The 24,199-nt window shown below is 36.9% G+C and overlaps 1 protein-coding gene across 1 annotated transcript; it reads left to right on the top strand.

Annotated features, from left to right (window-relative positions):
• Positions 1-14,094: 14,094 nt before the first annotated feature.
• On the top strand, positions 14,095-15,063 carry LOC128636699 (olfactory receptor 2K2-like). Its single transcript, XM_053689684.1, has one exon. It carries the CDS (start codon positions 14,095-14,097, stop codon positions 15,061-15,063), a length of 969 nt encoding a protein of 322 aa, XP_053545659.1.
• The last annotated feature ends 9,136 nt before the right edge of the window (positions 15,064-24,199 follow it).

Genomic DNA, 24,199 nt, shown 5'->3' on the forward strand with positions numbered 1-24,199 from the left:
AGAGGACATCCACAGCGGCCAAAGTCATCATCCAAGGGGCACTGAAGAGGTCTTCCATCCGATAGAAGTCTTCATCCATGCAGCGTCTTCCATCTTCATCCATCCATCCGGAGCGGAGTGGAGTCTTCTTCAAACAAGCCGACGTGGAGCCATCCTCTTCCAACAACGCCTACCCGACGAATGGATATTCCTTTAAGTGACGTCATCCAAGATGGCGTCCCTCAAATTCATATTGGCTGATAGGATTCTAAATGTATTACCCCCTAAGGATAGGGGTTGATAAATTTATTATAGGTGGCGACGGTGTAGGGGGGGGCAGATTAGGGGTTAATACGTTTAATATAGGTGGTGACGGGGTCCGGGAGCGGCGGTTTATGGGTTAAACAATTTATTTAGTTGCGGCAGGGTACGGGATCCGCAGGATAGGGGTTAATAAATTTATTATAGGTGGCGGCGGTATAAGGGGGGCAGGATAGGGGTTGATAGGTATAATGTAGGTGGCGGCGGGGTCTAGGAGTGGCGGTTTAGGGGTTAATAACTTTATTTAGTTGCGGGGGGCTCCGGGGGTGGCGGTATAGGGGGTAGAACAGTATAGTATAGTGTGGGTGCTTAGTGACAGCTTATCAATAAAGCTGGGAAAAAGCCGAAGAGCAGCGAGATCGGATGAGTGATAACTATCACAGTCCGCTGCTCATCGCCCCGTACTTGGTGCGCGGCTTTTTGACAGCTTTTTTGATAACTTTGGCAAGCGTATTCAGGTCCGCAGCGGCGATGTGAGGCGAGCTTAGGCGGGCGTATTGGGGCCGGCGAAGGCAGGTAAGTAGACACATTGATAACTAGAGGCCATAGGATTTGACCATGAATTGAAAATAATGTATTTATAATAATGTATCAGTGTTTAGACAAACAGTCATACGTGCCTATGAAATCTCCTTATAGCTATAAATATATACATTTAATGTAATTTGCCATAATTATTTTGTTTCATTGTGATTGTTAAAAATACTTACCTAAGTGCACTAGAGAGCAATGCTAACTTGTTTCTCCCCTTCACAGATCTCCGGCTGCGCTAACAGGAGACTTAGCCCAGCACTGCCGCACGAAGCCTCCTGTTAGTGCGGCTGGATCTCTGTGAAGAAGAGTAGAGGGTAAGCTAAGTATTTTAGTCACTACAGGTGAACTTTTTTTTATAAATGTTTTTATTGATTATAAGCAGAAGTTATACACATCATTGAAAATTTACAGGTAGCATAAATCAATAAAACAAACATTAAACCAACAAATGACATAACAAAAGTTGACAATAGTTTTTGTCTTAGACACATCAAATGACATGGGTACAATAATGCCATATATATAGGCACTCTGAAATCACAGAAGGAAGTTAGTAGGTACAAACAGAATTCCGTCACATAATCATTAGGTCTGTAGTTTGTGGTGGTGGGGGTTAGAGGGCCTCCTGAATTTTTCTATTATGTAAGAGTCCCATAGAATTTTAATTTCTAAATACACGTCTTTTTGTCTAGTTTTCATGTAGTGATATTCCTCTAAATTTAAAACATTTGGACATTGGTTTATCCATTGCGCTAGGGAAGGAGTTGTAGGTGTTTTCCAATTTTTGATTATCAGTGTTTTTGCGCTATTAATTAGAATATGTAGTAATTTAGTTTGGAAGGTTGTAATTTTTTTAGGAGTGAGGTTTAAAAGCCACAAGAGGGGGGTCTTCAGTAATTTTGGGGCCTAGAATAGAGGTTGTTTCCTTTATTACTTTTGTCCAGAAGAAGACGATGACTGGGCACTGCCACCATATGTGTGACATTGTTCCCGTCTGGGAATGGCACCTCCAGCATTGGTTACTAATTCTGCTAAATAGTTTGTGGCATCTGGCTGGAGTGAGGTACCATCTATGCAGTAATTTAACTACAGGTGAACTTTTACAGCAGTGGAACATGTACTTTTATTTAACAAAAACAAATGTAAATATTCCACAATGGCTGGTATTTGTTTAGTCTAAAACAAGATGAATACCAAACAGCATGTGCGCCATATATTCAAAATACATAGTAAAAGATTCAGCTGAACCAAAAATGTTTTGCCCGTGCACATGTCTAACTTAAACTAATTAGTAAGTCCACTACTATTGAATATAACACTTTTCTATCATGATTGTTTAGGTAAAACTGATAATCCATCTTAAGGGGCAGATTTATCAAACAACGGATGCAGCTTTCTACACCCGAGATTTCCAGCTCGCCGGAAACCTAAGTTAAGATACAGCGGTCATAAGACCTCTGCTCCTTAACTTGTCCACCGCCTTTTTCGGTGGTGGACTGCAATCATCCTGATCCAATATGATTGGTATGATTGACACCCCCGGCTAGTGGCCGATTGGCCATGAATGTACAGGGGTCAGCTACAACAAATCATTTCCACCCAGCATTTGATAAATTGGCCCCTATAAGTCAAATGAGTCAAACACATAAGGTGAAGAAGAGGTGGAGGAAAACACTAGTTCACAGAAAATTATATAAGAGCATTAAACCAGGCCTAATTGGAAGAAACTGGAAAAAGCACAAGTTTAAGATGTATTTAACAAAAGGCAGAAAAATAAATATGAATGTTATACTTTTATATTTTCTTAATGGGACATTAAACACTAAAAAATGCTAGATAGAACGATACATTCAAAGAAAAGATTACTCTGAGAACATGTAGATGTATTTTTAAAGTTTCATTAGCTTTTTAAATATTGACAAAATAAGTGTAAAGTTTAAGTGTCTATACAACAATGGGAGCTGCCATGTTGTAACCATGTTGTAACTTAGGTTACATTATCTGCTGTGGCCAATTAAGAACTGTTATAAATAGGTCACTAGAGTGAGCAGCCAATGGCTGTGGGGTATATAACAGTGTTCTGCACTTTGATTTCTAACAGGAGCTGAAAAGCTCACAATTTCAGAATGCAAATACAGGAAAAGGGGACAAAATAAATAATGAAAGTATATTGCAGAGGTTTTTTACATATAAGATTTATCATTTTATATTAACATCTCAAAATGTTTAATGTCCCTTTAAATTTGAAGTTTAATATTTTTTTTAACATTGGTTTACAGACAGAGCTTCCGGAGGGAGGAGCTAGGAGGAGCACGCGAAAACAGCGTGCTGCTGGATAGAGCTCAACTAAGATCGACCCAAGGTTAATGTACATTGTTGGAGGCAGGAATCAGTAGTGTTCCTAGGACACCAACCCTTGTGACCAGGGGGTTCGACCTGGAAGCCAGTAGGAGCCGCAAGTGGTTCACCCGCTAGAGCCACAGCCAAACTTTGCCGCAAAACACCGGAGCAGTAAGTTGTGCTACTCGGGCCAGCGGGAGGAGTGCCAGTTGATGGGTACAGAAAGGCTGATTAATAACCTGATGGACGGCAGGCGGAGAGCAGAGGAGCTGAGATTGACTCGCCTGCTGAAGTCGCAGCCGTAGCCAAAGTTTTTCCACCAGCATCTGAACATCTGGAGAAGGAGGTCATCGGGAGCCGTAGGTGGTACATCCGCTGGAGCTACAGCTGTGTTTAATATAAGCACTTGTGCAGCAGGCGGCGTTAGATAAACCAACAGGCAAGACATTTAGACTGTTTGACAGTGGAAGGCGAGTGTATTTCCAGCTGGAGAGGAATTGCAGCTGAGAGCTGAGGATCAGGGGTGACTAAGCTACGACCCAGACAGACAGGCCGCGACCAAAGCAGAGGAGTATAAGGGAGAACCGCAAGTACTGTCTAGCGATATATTGCACACAAATATGGTTAGGAAGAGCTGTTTACTCATTAAAAGATAAAGAGTGCAGTATTTGACTTATACTCTCCCTCTATATACAGCTATAAATAATAACAGTTTGAAGATCTGGACACAGTTTACTTGGTGTTATTTATCGCTGAGATTAAAGGAAGCTAATGGCAAGGATATAAAGAGGGAAAAAAGGAAAATAAAAGTATATAGGAGGGGAAAGGGGACTGGGGTGAGAAAGTATATAGCATTAACTGAGAGGGGAGGACACAGAGGACTGTACATTTCCCAGTTTTTCTTTATCCATTATGTTTACCTCTGAAATTTGGGCCTTGAACTAAGTGTGCAAAAATCTGGATATTGTAGCTGTTTAGGTTTAAAGCAGTGTACTGCTAAATCAACTGTTATACTAATAGCCTGTCTATGGATATGCCGACAGCATACTAGAAGATGTTAGTTGTAACATTGTAACATTTAGGAGAACAGAAAACTTGCAAATGCACCGGTTATAAATGTATCGTATTAAAGTTCTGATGTTTGTAACTTTGGCATAAGGCCCTGAAGGCATACAGTAATTGGTAAAGCATTAGAGGATACAATATGTTGAAATTTGAGGAATTTAAAGTAAAGTAGATACAAGGTATATATATTACTAAGCAAGCTGTTTGGGAAATAGGATCTAAAGTATCCCTATGCCCTGGGTGTTGAAAAGTATACCAAGTGCTATAAGTGTATTGTTGTAAGGTAGTATAGTGCTTTACAAAAGGTGATTAGATAAAAGTGTAACTGATAAAGTGTTTGAAACTGTCCCTAATTGCTTGAATGCTATCTTCTTTAAAAATACCAAATGCAGATTAGATTAGACGTGAAGATAACATAAAGTCACAAGAATTTTAGGATTGTATGTATGTATTATATGTACGAAAAAAGAGTATCCAGTGCTAATCCAAGGAAAGAGAAAAAGAGTCACTCCAGTTCCATATATAAAAATGTTAAAAAAAAGCCTTTATTTTGAAATTTCCATAGGATAAAACGAGTAACAAAATTATCTCAGCATAGAGAACATGAAAAAAAGGTCTGACCGGTTTCGGCACAAAGTGGCCGTAGTCATAGACTGACCATATGACTATGACCTTTTTTTCATGTTCTTTATGCTGAGATAATTTTGTGACTCGTTTTATCCTATGGAAATTTCAAAATAAAGGCTTTTTAAAGGATTACAACTCGGAATCACCAAACAACAGATCCCCGGTACTGTGAGTACTAATTTGTACTATTGGCACTGTTATTCTGTTATTATGTTATATGACTATTTGATTTATCTGGCTTATTGGAGTTCAGGACTTTGCAGCTTCCTAGTCCGTCTACCGCTATCTGCTTAGCAGTTTACATAGTAGCTGACAGGATGGTATGATATACTAATCTCCCTGTTGTAAACTGCAGAATCGGATAATCTGGGAAAATACCTGCAATTGTGTTCCTTATTTGCCTCCTTGTTGTCAACTGCAGAAGCAGGCAGTGTGTGTGGAAATAACAGTAACGGTGCTACCTATTTTTTGGGGCTTGAAGTAAACAGCTGGACTTACAAAACAAACACTGCTTTAAACAGTTATGTGAAAACGTTTTTCTGCTTATAAAGCTTATGGTCAGCGCTACATAACAGAAGATATATGTTGCCTTGTTTTATTAGGGGATGGTATTAAGATCTACATATACATTTTGGATCCGTTAACACTGCATGTCGCGAAGGTGACAGCCTCCCTTAGCACACTATACAAACTTGAACCTTGTGTTTGTGAGCAAAGTTCGTTGCTCATTTTTTTTGTATTATATGTACGTATTAGATGCAGAAAAAGGCAAGGTTTTTCAGTGCTAAATTGTAATACTGAGAAGTGTAAATTGGGGTTTACATAACAATAGGTAATAAATTAGATCAATACAGCTATGATTACAGGACACTGTGTTGATGTTAGCCAGGTGCTAATTAATCTGACAGATAGTGCCATGGTCATTTAAGTAGCACAATAACACAGGTATATTTCTTTATTGGTAATTGGATTTCACATACACACCCCCTAACACATACACGTATTAACCACATAGTAAAGTAATTTCCTTTTTTTTTTTTTTCCTATTTGCTATTAATCACGTATATTTTTAGATCACATGGAAAGGTATAAGGTTCAGATGGCTTCTGACTGTTATTTTGGTAAACTACTGGGTCTAGGGGTATCTATCACTTGAAATACCACTCAGTCTCACACCAGACCTTGAACTCTATAGATGTAAATCAGAGTTCAGGTATGCTCATTGACTGAGAGATGATGTTATAGTCATAATAAATGTAGTGAAGCCAAGTAATAATTCTTACAGGAACCAGGTGAGTATATAGCTCTACTGTAAGAGTTGTTGCAATAAGGTAAACAATGATAGGAGAAGATCACAGCTGGGAGGTGGCTCCAATTGCCAGGTTACACTCAGGAGATATAATTAAGAGGAGACAGATTCCAGCAATGCAGGGGTTAATATTACTAGCTTTACAAATGATATTAGATTCTGATTGTTATCATGTACCTTGTCACAACAGTCTGTATAAACAGCAATAATTATGCAAAGAGACAGGCAGCGAGAAAGAATGTAACTGAAAGTAGGCAAGGAAGGGTTCTAAATTATGTTCTGTATAGTTTGTTGCATAGAAAAGAAGGGAAGAGGGAAAGGGGAATAGGATAGAAAAAAGAGAAAAATCCCAGTAGTATAAAGATAACCACTTTGGGGTACAATTTAATGTTGTATAAAGTCCAGAATGTTATAATTATATCCGTTGATTCTAGATTGGCTTTTTTATGTTATGCTGTATGTGGCCCTGCGTGGCGCAATAACTATAATGTGATTTATTTTTTGTTTTTTATGGCATGTACCGCTGGTTATAAATTAAAAAAAAAAAAAAGGCAAGCAAGGGTTAATCTTCACTGCCCTGTATTACACTCGAGTAGACTTTGGCAGCAAGGTGTTAGTTCATGAAGCATTTAACAGCTGAGACCCATAAGCATGTGCAGCAGTGATCGAAAAGGCCAGCAAACAAATGGACAGTCAATCTATCAGATTCTTTCTAACATAAATGACATCCAGCTGAATATGAGAGATACAAAAGCACAATACAATACTTCAGGTGAATGGTTGAACCAAAGAACCAGGCGGTTGGGAGCAGGAGCAGTTGCTGTGTGTGTGTGTGTCCGGAGCTAAGCGAGCAGGCTGAGCTTGATGATGTCACCAGCCACTGCTGGGGAGAGTGAGTAGCATCAGAAGTGACTCCGGTTGAGGCTGTAGTAATGCAAAGGATTCTGGTGGGCACACCAAGTAAGTTGCAGTAGCAGAATCAAAGGGGCTCCAAGGACTAGAGGTTGAGGAGACAAAAGTTATACCGGAGTAACAGCTTCAGGGAAACGAAATCCACAGGCTAGTGGCGGAAGTAGAGATCAGTGTACTTCCACCCTCTGTAGCAGATTACCTAGCATAGAACAACCAGAGGAGGGGCCTAAAATAGGGATCAAACAGTGCCCTAAAGCTACAGACAGCAGGAGCGTGACAAAAGGTTTCTTTCTAACACTAATATCACCTCCCAGACCATGCCAACTAAAATTAAAGATAGGAAGCACCGGTTATCTGATGCACTAATTGAGACACAGAACAAAGGGGTAATTATGAAAGGGGATATGCAACCAATGGTGAACCAACTTTCAGATATTTTTTCCCCCAATTTGATTCTTTGAAAAATCAGATGTCAAATTTATCGACAGAAGTTAGACAATTTGCTAGTAGGCTAACGGAGGCAGAGGATAGAATATCAGTAATTGAGGATATTCTTAATGACCAATCAGAGATAGTATCAACACTAGACAAAAAAAAAATAAACTTCTGAACACTAGAATAGATGAACTGGAGGATCGCTCCAGAAGAAACAATGAAAAGATTATAGGCATTCCAGAAACATAGAATATCAGTAATTGAGGATATTCTTAATGACCAATCAGAGATAGTATCAACACTAGACAAAAAATAAAAATAAACTTCTGAACACTAGAATAGATGAACTGGAGGATCGCTCCAGAAGAAACAATGAAAAGATTATAGGCATTCCAGAAACAGAGGAGTTTAAAGATACACTGCATTTTTTTGCTTTTATATTTCCTCAAATGCTAGGCATTGAGCAATAAACTCTCCCATTAAAGATAGAAAGAGCCCACAAGATGGCCCCTCCTAGGGGCAGTGTCACTGTAAAAAAATCCTAACAAACCAATTATGGTTAGAATTTTAGATTTCCAAGATAAGATAAATATTCTGTGATTATATATGAAAAAGGAAAAATTAATAAAGCAGAATTTTCCTTTTTCAAGATTATTCCAGTGACGGCCACTAGGAGAAAGGAAATGGCCCCATGCTGCACTAAGTTAATACATGTGGGATATAGAGCTAGGCTTTTATATCCTGCACAAATTGTGATTGAAGACGAGCATGACCTTATCAAGCTGAGTAATGTAGCAGAAGACAAAGATTTTTTTAATAGTAAAAAAAAAATATTACAGGAGTGAGTTTAGGTCTATAAATAAAATGGATTCAAGGAAGACTCCTACACTAAGAAGTTTTAAGTTAAAATAATGAAAAGTGCTAGCAAATCTTGGTGAAGTATATGTGTGTTCTGTTTGTTTCTTTGTTTGTTTTTTTCCCTCTCCCCCCCCCCCCCCCCCCCGTCTCTCCTCCTTGTATATAAAATGTAATAGAAATCAATGGTAACGGAAAATATTAGATGTCATCCTGGAACACTGGTGGCATCACCTCCCCAATCAAAAGGAAATTAATAGTAAGGCAACTTGGGAAATTTCACCCCGATATAGCCTGTATTCAAGAAAAGGCATTTCAAATTGGAAGAAGTGGTTAAACCTAAAAGTAAATGGGTTGGGGAGGTGATAGCCACCAATTGCTCCAGGAGAATGAAGGGTGTAGTGATATTAATAAATAAAAATCTGATATATAGTATTATTAAGACAGATGTAGACCCGGATGATAGGTGGTTGATAGTAGAACTACAGGTCAATGGAATTAAGTTAATATTATTTAATATATATGGTCCTAATAAAACAAATGTAAATTTTTGGAACAATTTAATTTTTCATTTATCGGAATACATTGGACAAAACATAATAATAGAAGGTGATTTTAATTTAATTCCTACCAAATTAGATAAATTTAGTCCTAAAAAAGTCTTATAATTTAAGCAAAAGGCTAAAATATTTGTACAAGTATGTAAAATCTTAAGATGCATGACATATGGAGTACACAACATCCTGATATCAAAACGTTCACATGTGATTCGAAAGCTTTTGGTGCTTTATCCAGGATTGATTTTTTTCCTAATATCTAACTCACTTTTTAATCTAAAAGTAAAAACTAAAATACACAATATAAGTGTTTCTGATCACGAAATTATAGCTTTAGATATCTGGTTAAGACCAAGTCAAAGAGATAGAGGGATTCATTTTTTCTTCCCCAATTTTTTTGTAAGTAATGAGGATTTCTGTAATTGGTTGACACAAAAGTGGAGAGACTTCAAGATATTTAATGAATCTTATAGAGAAAAGGTTGAGATTTTTTGGGAAACGGCCAAAGCCTGGTTAAGAGGTGAGATTAAAGAATACATGATAATAAAAAAGAAAAAGGTAAAGGCTAGATAAATGCAGCTGTCTAGTCAAGTACGTAATGCATGCTGAAAATATATGAATGAACCTAGTAAAAAGCTATGGGACAAATATAAACAAGTAAAATTGGAAAGAGATTTGTTCATTAAACAGAAAAGTGCTTGGGACGAGATGAAATTGAATGTAATTTATAAAAGCCATCATGGCAAATCAGCGAATTTTTTATCTAGACTGGATAAAGCTAGGAAAAAAATAATATAATAGAAGCCTTGGTAAGTGAGCAAAATTGATATACAGAGCCCTCTAAGATTAAATAGATTTTTTTGAAATATTACCAAAAGATTTATACATCTGGAGAAGTGGAGATAAACAATAAAAATGCCTTTTGGCGTAGAGTTAAACCACTCAAAGTTCCACCAGACCTCATAAATGATTTAAATAGTGCAATTACCAGAAAAGAAGTCATAGAAGCTATAGATCATGCTAAATGTAATAAAGCTCTGGGTCCAGATCAGATCCCCACAGAAATGTATAAAATATTAAAAATAGAGATAGTGGATACTCTAACTAATTTGTTCAATCAATATTATGTCTATGCACAAAAAAATGTCTAAATATTTTACAGCATCTAATATAATGTTAATTCTAAAAAAAGATAAAAATCCTCTAGATCCAGGGTCTTATAGACCTTTATCTCTGTTGAATACAGATTATAAATTACTAACACATATTATTGCCAATAGATTGAAGCTGTGTCTTGAGCATGTTATACATGTAGATCAATCTGGGTTCATGACTGGAAGATTCCTTACTAACAATATGCGTAAATTTACATTGGTCCTCGAATATTTTAGGGATAAGTTACATGGTAAAGCTCAGATCAAACAAGACTTGGCATTAATTTTGGTTGAAAGCATTTGACTCAATCATATGGGACCATTTATATACATCCTTAGAAAAGTTTGGATTTTCAGGACATTTCATTCAATTCCTCAGGATAATATATGATTATCCAACTCGTCTATATTGATTAATGGTAGTCAGACAGCTAACTTTACGCGCAGTAGGGGAACTAGGCAAGGCTGCCCACTTTTGCCTCTATTGTTTAACATTTCTATAGAACCCATGGCTATTGTGTTGCGGGAAGAGCTAAAAGGTATATGCTTAGGAGAACAAAAGATAGCTCTGCTGCTATATGCTATATGATGATCTGTTGTTATTAGTGGAAAACATTACAAAGAATATACCAAAGGCCTTAAACATCATAAAGGTATTTGGTTCCTTCTCAGGATATAAAGTTAATACTAGCAAGTCAGAAATCTTATGGATCCACAAAAACAGAAATAGTATAAAGGAGTGTGTATTTAAAGAGACTTTATCTATTAAATATTTAGGAATACATCTACATGTGGACCCAAAACAGTGGTATAGGTTGAATTTCACACCTTTTTTCAGAAAAGCAACTTTAAAGCTAGAGAGATGGAAACTTTTCCTATTTCCCTATCAGCTAAGGTTATGATTATTAAAACTATTCTATTTCCGCAATTGATGTACATCCTGCAGAATGTCCCATTATTCATACATAGTCACGATATTAAACATTTTTACAAAGATTGTGCTATATTTTTATGGGGCAAGAAGAGACATATACTATCTATAACAAAACTAATATGTAATCTAGAACAGTGATTTTCAACCTTTTTTTTGCCGTGGCACACTTTTTACATTAAAAAATCCTGTGCCACACCACCCTCCCAAAATTTTACAAAATCACACATTGTAGCCTAATACAGCATATATATATATATATATATATATATATATATATATATATATATATATATATATGTATGTATGTATGTATATATATATATATATATATATATATATATATATACATATATATATATATATATACATACACACACACACTGTACTGTGCTGTCATGCTATGCCTCCTACAAACTATACATGACATATTGACATTCATTCACAAACAATCATAATGATTGTGATTGTCTGTGAATGAATGTCAATATGTCATGGCTGTAAATGATGCCTGATGAGCCTGTCTCATACCTCCCAATATTTCAAAATTTGAAAGAGGGACACCCCCGCTGACTGAAACTGTTCTGGAGGAGGAGCAAAGCTGCGCCAGCATGCATGGGGCATTGAAGTGTTGCGGCGTGTAGAGCCCGCACTAGACATGTGTTGTTGTGGGTGAGGGTTCCTTTCAAGTGTGAACACGGGTTGGGGAAGCGAGCTGCCGCTGCACAGTTACCCTCAGTCATCATCTCACTCAAAATAAAAAAAAACAGCCCAGAATAAAAAACAATCAAAATTTAAAAAATATGTCACCCTGTTGTCAGTCTGCCGCGGCACATCTAAGGATCTCTCACGGCACACTAGTCTGCCGCAGCACACCTGAGGATCTCTCACGGCACACTAGTCTGCCGCAGCACACCTGAGGATCTCTCACGGCACACTAGTCTGCCGCAGCACACCTGAGGATCTCTCACGGCACACTAGTCTGCCGCAGCACACCTGAGGATCTCTCACGGCACACTAGTCTGCCGCAGCACACCTGAGGATCTCTCACGGCACACTAGTCTGCCGCAGCACACCTGAGGATCTCTCACGGCACACTAGTCTGCCGCAGCACACCTGAGGATCTCTCACGGCACACTAGTCTGCCGCAGCACACCTGAGGATCTCTCACGGCACACTAGTCTGCCGCAGCACACCTGAGAATCTTTAAAGGCACACTGGTTGAAAAACACTGATCTAGAAGATGGAGGACTAGCCCTTCCAGATATTACAAAATATAGCATAGCCACGTTAGCACGTTTTGCTGTGGATTGGATAACAGAAGCTAATTACCTGACATCTCTTTTGCTTCAAATCTTTCCATTTTTCTTAAAGGCCATATTACACTACTCAGCTTCGCAACTTCCAAAACGCATAAAAAATATAAATACAATTTGTAATGTGGTGATTGCATGGCAAAAAAACTTAATATAGCTTTAAACGTGAACTATGAATTATCTTCCTCTCTCCCGATAAGGGGAAACCAAAAATTTATACCGGGTCTATCGTCAGAAATTTTAAAAGGTGGGCACACGAAGGATTGAAGTTTGTTCATCAGGTTCTTGATAACATGCATCATGTAAAAACTTTTGAAGATATCTCTATAGAGTTTAATATTCCTAATAAGAATTTCTTTGCATATTTGCAGATTAGGCATTTTATACAAGGGCTTAAGAGACATAATATGGAAACATTATAAGAGACCAAAATTGCGTCATATATGATCATATATAAAACGGGAAATCATAATATATCCTTACTATATAAAATTATGTTGGCAAAACAAGGCCAATTAGTTTTGGACAGGATAGTAAAGTTATGGAGAACTAGGTACAGGTATGTGACTATTGATACAATTAGAACAAAATGGTTGAGGGTCATTCTATCCTACCCTATATCCATTTAATTTTTATTAACATCTCACTATCATAAAATGGAATATTTTGAACACTTAATATTGCAGAACATTTTCCCGGTTGAATGGTACTTGTGTCCATAGATATAAGGATTGATAATAGGGGATGGATAGGGGGACGCGGGGAGAGTTAGGGGTGCACTGGGTTTGTCCTTTTTTTGTGTGTGTTGTTTGTCTATGTGTATGAATGGTGGTGGGTGTACAAAATATAAAATATTTCAACAGTAGGTGTGGATTTTCTTCAAGGGAATATTAAAAGAGAAAAGGGAAAGAGAATGGAAAGATGGGAAGGGAAGAAAAAAGAAAGGAAAAATAAGGAAGAAACATATGGAGGGAATGAGAAGGGGGAAGAAAGAGCAAAAAGGAAAGGAATGGAAATAAAAAGAGAACATTATTGAAATGATATGCTTAGTTAAACACATTAAAACTCATGCAATAGACATAGGGCCTCTAAGAATTTATAAACATTCAGGAAAGGCATCATTTTTTAGTTTTGGGTACAACGTGATTATAGTAGGATGAGAGCTAGATATATGTGATATGATGTATATTCATATATGTTTATTTTTATTTTTTCTCTGTTTATGCTGAGTAAGATATCTTTTGAATGTATAATATACAGGGTGATTGTATAACCCAGTGTTATCTTGTGTTGTGTTTTCTTTTTTCTGCTGGGGAGGTGTCTCTTCAATACATTCTGTGAGGTGTGAAGTAGCCACCTCAGATGCTATTGTACCTACTGTTGGATGTATATAAATAAAGGGTTAAAAAAAAACAAAAAAAGCATTGGTTTAAAAATGATGTATAATGTGGGTAAAGTAGTTATTTGGCTTTATAGTGTATATTTAGTATTAGCTTACTACATTTCTTCAGCATTTATAATATGGTGAGCAAGTTTTCTTCTCTCCATAACTCTAGTCATAAATACATAGGCTTCCTACGGTCTATTTTTAAGCATTTGTGTGGTAAGAAAGAAATTAAGAAGGAAATATATCCAGCCTACCACTTACTAATACAATATAAGTACATAAGTATTGTAAGCAGTTGTGTTTGTGCAGAAAAAAATACAAAAAGAATATGAGACATCATCTACCAGCTCAAAATATCACTTAGATACAAATATGTTTTATTTTCTTCTCCTAGAAAAAATCACAAGTGAGACTGTAAAAAACCACACAGTATTGGCAGAATTCTATCTAGAGACATTTAATGTATCTACAAAAGGACAACTTGTGGTTTTCATTGGGGCTTTGCTTATGTATTTACTGGCTGTACTTGGAAATGTCACTATTGTCACCCTTGTATCTCTGGTGTCCAAGCTGCAAACACCGATGTATTTATTCCTGTGCAGTTTATCAGTACAAGACATCATGTACGTATCTGCTATTTTACCAAAGCTGTTGGCCATCACTATCACAGGAGACACCAGCATAACGTTCTCAGGCTGCATTACACAGATATTTCTATTTACATTCTGCATTGATACAGAATTTTTCCTACTAACCTCTATGGCTTACGACCGCTATGTGGCCATCTGTATCCCACTGCATTATCCTCTAATCATGAGCAAAACAGTGTGTGCTCTGCTTATCACTGTGTCTTGGTTTGGTGGTTTCCTCAATTCATTTGCTGTAACCATGATGGTGTCTTATTTAACCTTCTGTAATAAACAAAAAATCAACAATTTCTTCTGTGATATAATAATAGTAATGAAACTCTCATGTAGTGACATTACATATATTATGACTTTGCTTGTACCATTGGAAGGCACAGTATTGGGTTTGCTACCATTTACCCTTATAATGATTTCCTATATCTATATTATTTCTACCATCCTAAAGATCCGATCATCATCTGGAAGACTAAAGACCTTCTCCAGCTGCTCCTCCCATCTCACAGTTGTTGTACTATTTTGCGGAACCTGTCTAGGCTTGAACTTGAAACCTAAATCAGGCGATTCTCTGGAAATAGATAAAGTCCTCTCTATTATTTATACTGGTGTGGTTCCCATGGTAAATCCGCTGGTTTATAGCTTGAGAAATAAAGAGGTTTTGGAGGCCATGAAAAGTGTTTTAAAAAGAATGACTTAAAGGGCCACTGTAAGTAAATATTTTCTATGCCTGTTACTAACTAACTACCCCAAATACGCTTTTTATCAATAGCATTTCATTAACATATCTCTACCGTATATCAGAAATCTTGTCTGCAAATTTAATTGTTTTCCAAACCCACTCCGTGAGTATCCTTTGCTCTGTACCAATCCGTTTACAATACCTAGGTTTCAAAATGACGCTTTAAACACAATTTCATTGGTTTAAGTATTTTGAACACACAGTGCTGAAAATAGTGGGCAGGATAACGTGACATCATCGGCGAATAAAAGATATAACTTTTATAACGTTATGAAACTTCGTTTTGGAGAAAATATAGGTCAGTAGGTTTTAATGTTTAATGTTTATTAACTTTAATATGTTAGTTGGCTTAAAAATTATAACAGAAAGTAATCCTTTAAATACTAAACTCTCTCATGTGATATTATATGGTTATTATCATGTTTAGCTTTAAGAATATGTTTAAATATGTTTGATACTATAATGCATTGCATATTTAATTATAATATAGTTTCCCATTTAACTGTATTTGCATCTAATATAAGCATATTTCTGGTTTAAAATGAAATACTTTTAGCAAGATGAATATAATAATGATTGCATTATTATTAATAATAGTATTAGTAGAATTAGTAATATCAGTAATAATAATAACACAGATAAATGCACATTAACATAGTTTAATATTAGATGAGTTTTTTAACTTGGCAAAAGATCATTTGAGTTCAAAGGTTACATAGAAACAGACGGCTAAATTACGAGTTTTGCGGTAACAGGGGTGCGGTGCTAACTTGCACATTATTCTCACCGCTCACTTTCCTGCAGCGCTAGTATTACAGGTTTTTACAAACCCGGCGTTAAAAGACAAAAAGTGAGCGTAGAGCAAAATTTTGCTCCAAATCTCACTCCAATACCAGCGCTGCTTAAGTCAGTGGTGAGCTGGTGTAACGTGCTCGTGCACGATTTCCCCATAGGAATCTACGGGGAGAGCCGGCTGAAAAAAGTCTAACACCTGCAATAAAGCAGCATTTAGCTCAGTAACGCAGCCCGATTGATTCCTATGGGGAAATAAAATTTATGTTTACACCTAACACTCTAACATGAACCCCGAGTCTAAATACCCCTGATCTTACACTTATTAACCCCTAATCTGCCGACCCCGACATCGTCAACACCTACATTATATTTATTAACCCCTAATCTGCCACTCCGGACATCGCCGCCACCTACATTATACTTATTAACCCCTAATCTGCTGCACCCAACATTGCCGACACCTACATTATATTTATTAACCCCTAATCTTCTGCCCACAATGTTGCCACCACCTACCTACACTTATTAACCCCTAATCTGCTGCCCCAACGTCGCCACCACTATAATAAACATATTAACCCCTAAACCACCGCACTCCCGCCTAGCAAACATTAGTTAAATATTATTAACCCTTAATCTGCCTCCCTAACATCACCGCCACCTACCTATATTTATTAAACCCTAATCTGCCGCCCCAACATCGCCGCCACTATACTAAATGTATTAACCCCTAAATCTAAGTCTAACCCTAACCCTAACAACCCCTAACTTAAATATAATTTAAATAAATCTAAACAAAATTACTATCATTACCTAAATAATTCCTATTTAAAATGAAATTCTTACCTATAAAATAAACCCTAAACTAGCTAAAATATAACTAATAGTTACATTGTATCTAGCTTAGGGTTTAATTTTATTTTACAGGCAAGTTTGTATTTATTTTAACTAGGTAGAATAGTTATTAAATAGTTATTAACTATTTAATAACTACCTAGCTAAAATAAATACACAAATACCTGTAAAATAAAACCTAACCTAAGTTACAATAACGCCTAACACTACACTATAATTAAATAAATTAACTACATTAAATACAATTAAATAAATTAAATTAAATTAGCTAAAGTACAACCCCCCCACTAAATTACAGAAAATAATAAACAAATTACAAGATATTTAAACTAATTACACCTAATCTAATAGCCCTATCAAAATAAAAAAGCCCCCCCAAAATAAAAAAACCTAGCCTAAACTAAACTACCAATAGCCCTTAAAAGGGCCTTTTGCGAGGCATTGCCCTAAAGTAATCTGCTCTTATACCTGTAAAAAAAAATACAAACAACCCCCAACAGTAAAACCCACCACCCACACAACCAACCCCCCAAATAAAATACTATCTAAAAAAACCTAAGCTCCCCATTGCCCTGAAAAGGGCATTTGGATGGGCATTGCCCTTAAAAGGGCATTTAGCTCTATTGCAGCCCAAAGTCCTAACCTAAAAATAAAACCCAACCAATAAACTCTTAAAAAACCTAACACTAACCCCCTGAAGATTGACTTACTGTTCTGAAGATCCGACATCCATCCTCAAGGAAGCGGCAGAAGTCTTCATCCAACTGGGCCGAAGTCCTCAACGAAGCTGGGAGAAGTCTTCATCCAAGCAGGGCGAAGTGGTCCTCCAGATGGGCAGAAGTCTTCATCCAGACGGCATCTTCTATCTTCATCCATCCGATGCAGAGCGGCTCCATCTTCAAGACATCCGACATGGAGCATTCTCTTAATCCGACGGACTAACGATGAATGATGGTTCCTTTAAGTGACGTCATCCAAGATGGCGTCCCTTAGATTACGATTGGCTGATAGAATTCTATCAGCCAATCGGAATTAAGATAGAAAAAATCCTATTGGCTGATGCAATCAGCCAATAGGATTGAATTTCAATCCTATTGGCTGATCCAATCAGCCAATAGGATTGAGCTCGCATTCTATTGGCTGATTGGAACAGCCAATAGAATGTGAGCTCAATCCTATTGGCTGATTGGATCAGCTAATAGGATTTAACTTCAATCCTATTGGCTGATTCCATCAGCCAATAGGATTTTTTCTACCTTATTTCCAATTGGCTGATAGAATTCTATCAGCCAATCGGATTCTAAGGGACACCATCTTGGATGACGTCACTTAAAGGAACCATCATTCGTCCTTAGTCCGTCGGATGAAGAGGATGCTCCCCGTCAGATGTCTTGAAGATGGAGCCGCTCCGCATCGAATGAATGAAGATAGACGATGCCGTCTGGATGAAGACTTCTGCCTGTCTGGAGGACCACTTCCCCCAGCTTGGATGAAGACTTCTCCCGGCTTCGTTGAGGACTTTGGCCTGGTTGGATGAAGACTTCTGCCGCTTCCTTGAGGATGGATGTCGGATCTTCAGAACAGTAAGTCGATCTTCAGGGGTATAGTGTTAGGGGTTTTTTAAGGGTGTATTGGGTGGGTTTTATTTTTTAGATTAGGGTTTGGGCCGCAAAAGAGCTAACTGCCCTTTTAAGGGCAATGCCCATTCAAATGCCCTTTTCAGGGCAATGGGGAGCTTCGGTTTTTTTAGATAGTATTTTATTTGGGGGGTTGGTTGTGTAGGTGGTGGGTTTTACTGTTGGGGGGTTGTTTGTATATTTTTTTACAGGTAAAAGAGCTGATTACTTTGTGGCAATGCCCCGCAAAAGGCCCTTTTAAGGGTTATTGGTAGTTTAGTTTAGGCTAGGGTTTTTTTTATTTTGGGGGGGCTTTTTTTATTTTGATAGGGCTATTGGATTAGGTGTAATTAGTTTAAATATCTTGTAATTTGTTTATTATTTTCTGTAATTTAGTGGGGTTTTCTTTTGTACTTTTTTTTGTAGATAATTTAATTTATTTAATTGTATTTAATTTAGTTAATTTATTTAATTGTAGGGTAGTGTTAGGTGTTAGTGTAACTTAGGTTAGGTTTTATTTTATAGCTAAATTTGTATTTATTTTAGCTAGGTAGTTAATAAATAGTTAATAAATATTTAGTAACTATACTACATAGTTAAAATAAATACAAACTTGCCTAAATAAACCCTAAGCTAGATACAATGTAACTATTAGTTATATTGTAGCTAGCTTAGGGTTTATTTTACAGGTAAGTATTTAGTTTTAAATAGGAATTATTTAGGTAATGATAGTAATTTTATTTAGAATTATTTAAATTATATTTAAATTAGAGGGTGTTAGGGTTAGGGTTAGACTTAGATTTAGGGGTTAATACATTTAGTATAGTGGCAGCGACGTTGGGGGCGGCAGATTAGGCGTTAATAAATGTAGGTAGGTGGCAGTGATGTTAGGGATGGCAGATTATGGGTTAATAATATTAAACTAGTGTTTACAATGCGGGAGTGTGGCGGTTTAGGGGTTAATATGTTTATTATAGTGGCGGCAACATTTGGGGCGGTAGATTAGGGGTTAATAAATATAATGTAGGTTGCGGCGATGTCCGGAGTGGAAGATTAGGGGTTAATAAGTATAATGTAGGTGGCGGCGATGTTAGGGTCGGCAGATTAGGGGTTAATATTTAACTAGTGTTTGCGAGGCGGGAGTGCAGCGGTTTAGGGGCTAATATGTTTATTATAGTGGCGGCGATGTCCGGAGTGGCAGATTAGGGGTTAAAATTTTTATTATAGTGTTTGCGATGCGGGAGGGCCTCGGTTTAGGGGTTAATAGGTAGTTTATGGGTGTTAGTGTACTTTTTAGCACTTTAGTTATGAGTTTTATGCTACCGCGTTGTACCATAAAACTCTTAACTACTGACTTTCAAATGCGTTAGGACTCCTGACAGGTTAGTTTGTACCGTTCACTTTTTGGCCTCCCAGGACAAGCTTGTAATACCAGCACTATGAAAGTCCCATAAAAAAAAGACTTTACAAAGTTTACATAAGACGTTTTGCGGTAAGGCCAAAAAAGTGTGCGGTGCCCATAAACCTGCAAGACTAATACCAGCGGGCGTAACAATGCAGCGTTAGCACCTGTTAATGCTGCTTTATAGCTTACCGCAAAACTCGTAATCTAGGCCATAGATTTTTGACAACATATAGGAACCATAGACCCAAAAAGACTGCCCAAAATTTTTCTAAAGGCAACAATTCATTTAGTTTTGTAGGAAAGTCTTAAAGGGACACTGAACCCAATTTTTTTTCTTTCGTGATTCAGATAGAGCATGCAATTTTAAGCAACTTTCTAATTTACTCCTATAATCAATTTTTCTTTATTCTCTTGCTATCTTTATTTGAAAAAGAATGCATCTAAGCTTTTTGGGGGTTCAGAACTCTGGACAGCACTTTTTTATTGGTGGATGAATTTATCCACCAATAAGCAAGAACAACCCAGGTTGTTCACCAAAAATGGGCCGGCATCTAAACTTATATTCTTGCATTTCAAATAAAGATACTAAGAGAATGAAGAAAATTTGATATTAGGAGTAAATTAGAAAGTTGCTTAAAATTTCATGCTCTATCAGAATCACGAAAGAAAAACATTGGGTTCAGTGTCCCTTTAAGCTAATAACAGGCATTCTTGTCCCACACAGTGTTTGTCCTTACCACCTCTAATGGAAGTTTATTCCATGAATCAACTACCACTTCTGTGAAGAAGAGCTTCTGCTAATTATTACTGAACATACTACCCTTTAGCTTAAGATCATGAGCCCTTGTTTTGAAATTGTTATTGAAAAAACTCACAACCTCAGCTTTACTAAGCCCCTTACTTGAAAGTGTCTATAATATCACTTTTCTCTCCTCTAAGCTAAACATTTATAGGTCAATGAGCCTTTACTGGTAAATTTATCATTTTCGGACCATGTATCATTTAGTTGCCCTATTTTGACTAGATTCTAGTTTGTTTTTATCCTTCTGGAGATATGGCCTCCAGAACTGCACGTAATACTCAAGATGAGGCCTGACTAGTGATCTGTAAAAGGGCATAAGAACCTGACTATTTCTGCTGCAAATACCTCTTTCTGTAAAACAGAGCATTCTAATGGACTTATTCCCTACAATATTACATTGTTTACCAAGTTTCATATCATCTGGAACAATAATTTACAGGTACTGTTCCTCTTTTGTAGCAGTCAGTAATGTGTCATTGAGTCAGTTATTAAACTATGGAATTTTCTTTCCTAAATGCATATTTTATCACTTTGCAGTGTTACACTTTAGAGCCCAGTCATGTGTCCAATTCTACTTTTGTCAGCAATATTTATTTTTATTTAAATTTGGTTGGTGCATTAATTCAGACAATTGTTTTTTGAAAACAAAACAAATATAAATTTTTCATTACAAATTTGCATTCATAATGAAACAAATGTGCATCTCCACTTCCTATTTGGTCCACTCTCCTCCTCCCCTGGAATATCAACTGTTTTACACATGTTTGTATCATCTTCAAGGCAATATACCTTTTCCTGAAACCCTCGGCTGATATCACTGATAAATATACTAAACAAAACAGGCCCTACAATCGCTCCCTGAGAAACACCACTAGTAACTGCCCCTCTGCTGAATATACTCCATGTATTGAAACATGCTGGTGTCTATACTTAATAAATAGAGTTTATTCTGCAGTTAATAGTGGTGTTCCTCAGGGGCCAGGTTTGTTTGTTAACATATTTATCACTGATATAAATGCTAAACAGCCCCTTGAGAAACACAACTAGTAACTGCCCCTCTGCTGAATATACTCCATTTATTGAGACATTCTGGTGTCTATACTTAATAAATAGAGTTTATTCAGCAGATACTAGTGGTGTTCCTCAGGGGCCAGGTCTGTTTGTTAACATATTTATCACTGATATAAATGCTAAACAGCTCCTTGAGAACTCAACTAGTAACTGCCCCTCTGCTGAATATACTCCATTTATTGAGACATTCTGGTGTCTATACTTAATAAATAGAGGGCAGCTTATAGTTGTATTCATCAAGGGCCAGGTCTGTTTGTTAGAATATTTATCACTGATATAAATGCTAAACAGCACCTTGAGAAACACCACTAGTAACTGCCCCTCTGCTGAATATACTCCATTTATTGAGACATTCTGGTGTCTATACTTAATAAATAGAGGGCAGCTTATAGTTGTATTCATCAAGGGCCAGGTCTGTTTGTTAGAATATTTATCACTGATATAAATGCTAAACAGCACCTTGAGAAACACCACTAGTAACTGCCCCTCTGCTGAATATACTCCATTTATTGAGACATTCTGGTGTCTATACTTAATAAATAGAGTTTATTCTGCAGTTAGTAGTGGTGTTCCTCAGGGGTCAGTTCTGTTGGTTAGCATATTTATTACTGATATAAATGCTAAACAGCCCCTTGAGAAACACCACTAGTAACTGCCCCTCTGCTGAATATACTCCATTTATTGAGACATTCTGGTGTCTATACTTAATAAATAGAGGGCAGCTTTTAGTTATATTCATCAAGGGCCAGGTCTGTTTGTTAACATATTTATCACTGATATAAATGCTAAACAGCCCCTTGAGAACTCAACTAGTAACTGCCCCTCTACTGAATATACTCCATGTATTGAGACATTCTGGTGTCTATACTTAATAAACAGAGTTTATTCTGCAGTTAGTAGTGGTGTTCCTCAGGGGACAAGTCTGTTTGTTAACCTATTTATCACTGATATAAATGCTAAACAGCACCTTGAGAAACACCACTAGTAACTGCCCATCTGCTGAATATACTCCATTTATTGAGACATTCTGGTGTCTATACTTAATAAATAGAGTTTATTCAGCAGTTAGTAGTGGTGTTCCTCAGGGGTCAGGTCTGTTGGTTAGCATATTTATCACTGATATAAATGCTAAACAGCCCCTTGAGAAACACCACCAGTAACTGCCCCTCTGCTGAATATACTCCATTTATTGAGACATACTGGTGTCTATACTTAATAAATAGACGGCAACTTGTTGTATTCTCCAGGGGCCAGTGCTGTTTGTTAACATATTTATCAGTGATATCTGCAAAGGGCTACAGGGGAAAGTATGTGTGTTTGCAGATGATACAAACAATTATAAAACAGTTGATATTCCAGGGGGGAAGGACTAAGGGCCAGATGATCAGGAACTAGCCGCCATGAAGACAACATTTTTTGGGCCTTTTTTTAGTGTAGTATTGAAATGCATATGTCTCTCCTTCACATCCAGAACACTGTAAAGCTAGATAAACAGCTCCCAGGCTACAATTTGCTTTTCTAAAATTATTTTTGAGGGACCTCACCGTACTGATGAGACATCTTAGATGTTATTTATTTTACTAATAGATGGACAGATAGATCAATAGATAGATAGATTAATAGATTATAGATATATAATAGAAAGAAAGATATAAAGATAGATAATAGATAGATTAAAGATAGATAGACAAACAGAGAGACAGACAGACAGATAGATAGATAGATAGATTGATTGATTGATTGATTGATTGATTGATATGTGTGTATATATATATATATATATATATATATATATATATATAGATAGATGATAGATAGATAGATAGATAGATAGACATATAGATGTATGATAGATAGATGATAGGTAGATAGATAGATAGATAGATAGACAATAGATGGACACAGAGATAGATAGATGATAGATAATATATAGATTATAGATCAGGTTTCTTTAAACTACGGGTTGGGGTCAATTACTTGGTCGCAACACCATGTTTACAGGGTCGGGATTTGTGTGTGTGTGTTGTAGGGGAGTGTGTGTGTGTTGTGTGTTTTATATGATAGAGTGTGTGTTGTGGGGGAGTGTGTGTGTGTTGTGTGTTTTATATGATAGAGTGTGTGTTGTGGGGGAGTGTGTGTGTGGTGTGTGTTTTATATGATAGAGTGTGTGTTGTATGAGTGTCTGTGTGGTGTGTGTTTTATATGATAGAGTGTGTGTTGTATGAGAGTGTGTGTGGTGTGTTTTGTATGATAGTGTGTGGTGTGTGGTGTATGAGAGTATGTGTGTGTGGTGTGTGTGTTGTATGAGAGTGTGTGTGGTGTGTGTTGTATGAGAGTGTGGTGTGTGTTTTATGAGAATGTGTGTGGTGTGTGTTGTATGAGAGTGTGTGGTGTGTGTTGTATGAGTGTGTGCGTGTGTTACTACCTTTTACAACACTGTAAAAGTTTGACTACAATCAGGAATAAAGTACACATATATTTAATAACTTTACCAAATATTGCAGCTATCTTGTATATTACTTCAGAAATTTTCAAGCATAAAAAGAGAGT

Source organism: Bombina bombina, chromosome 7 (genome assembly GCF_027579735.1).
Source record: "Bombina bombina isolate aBomBom1 chromosome 7, aBomBom1.pri, whole genome shotgun sequence".
Taxonomy (NCBI): domain Eukaryota; kingdom Metazoa; phylum Chordata; class Amphibia; order Anura; family Bombinatoridae; genus Bombina; species Bombina bombina.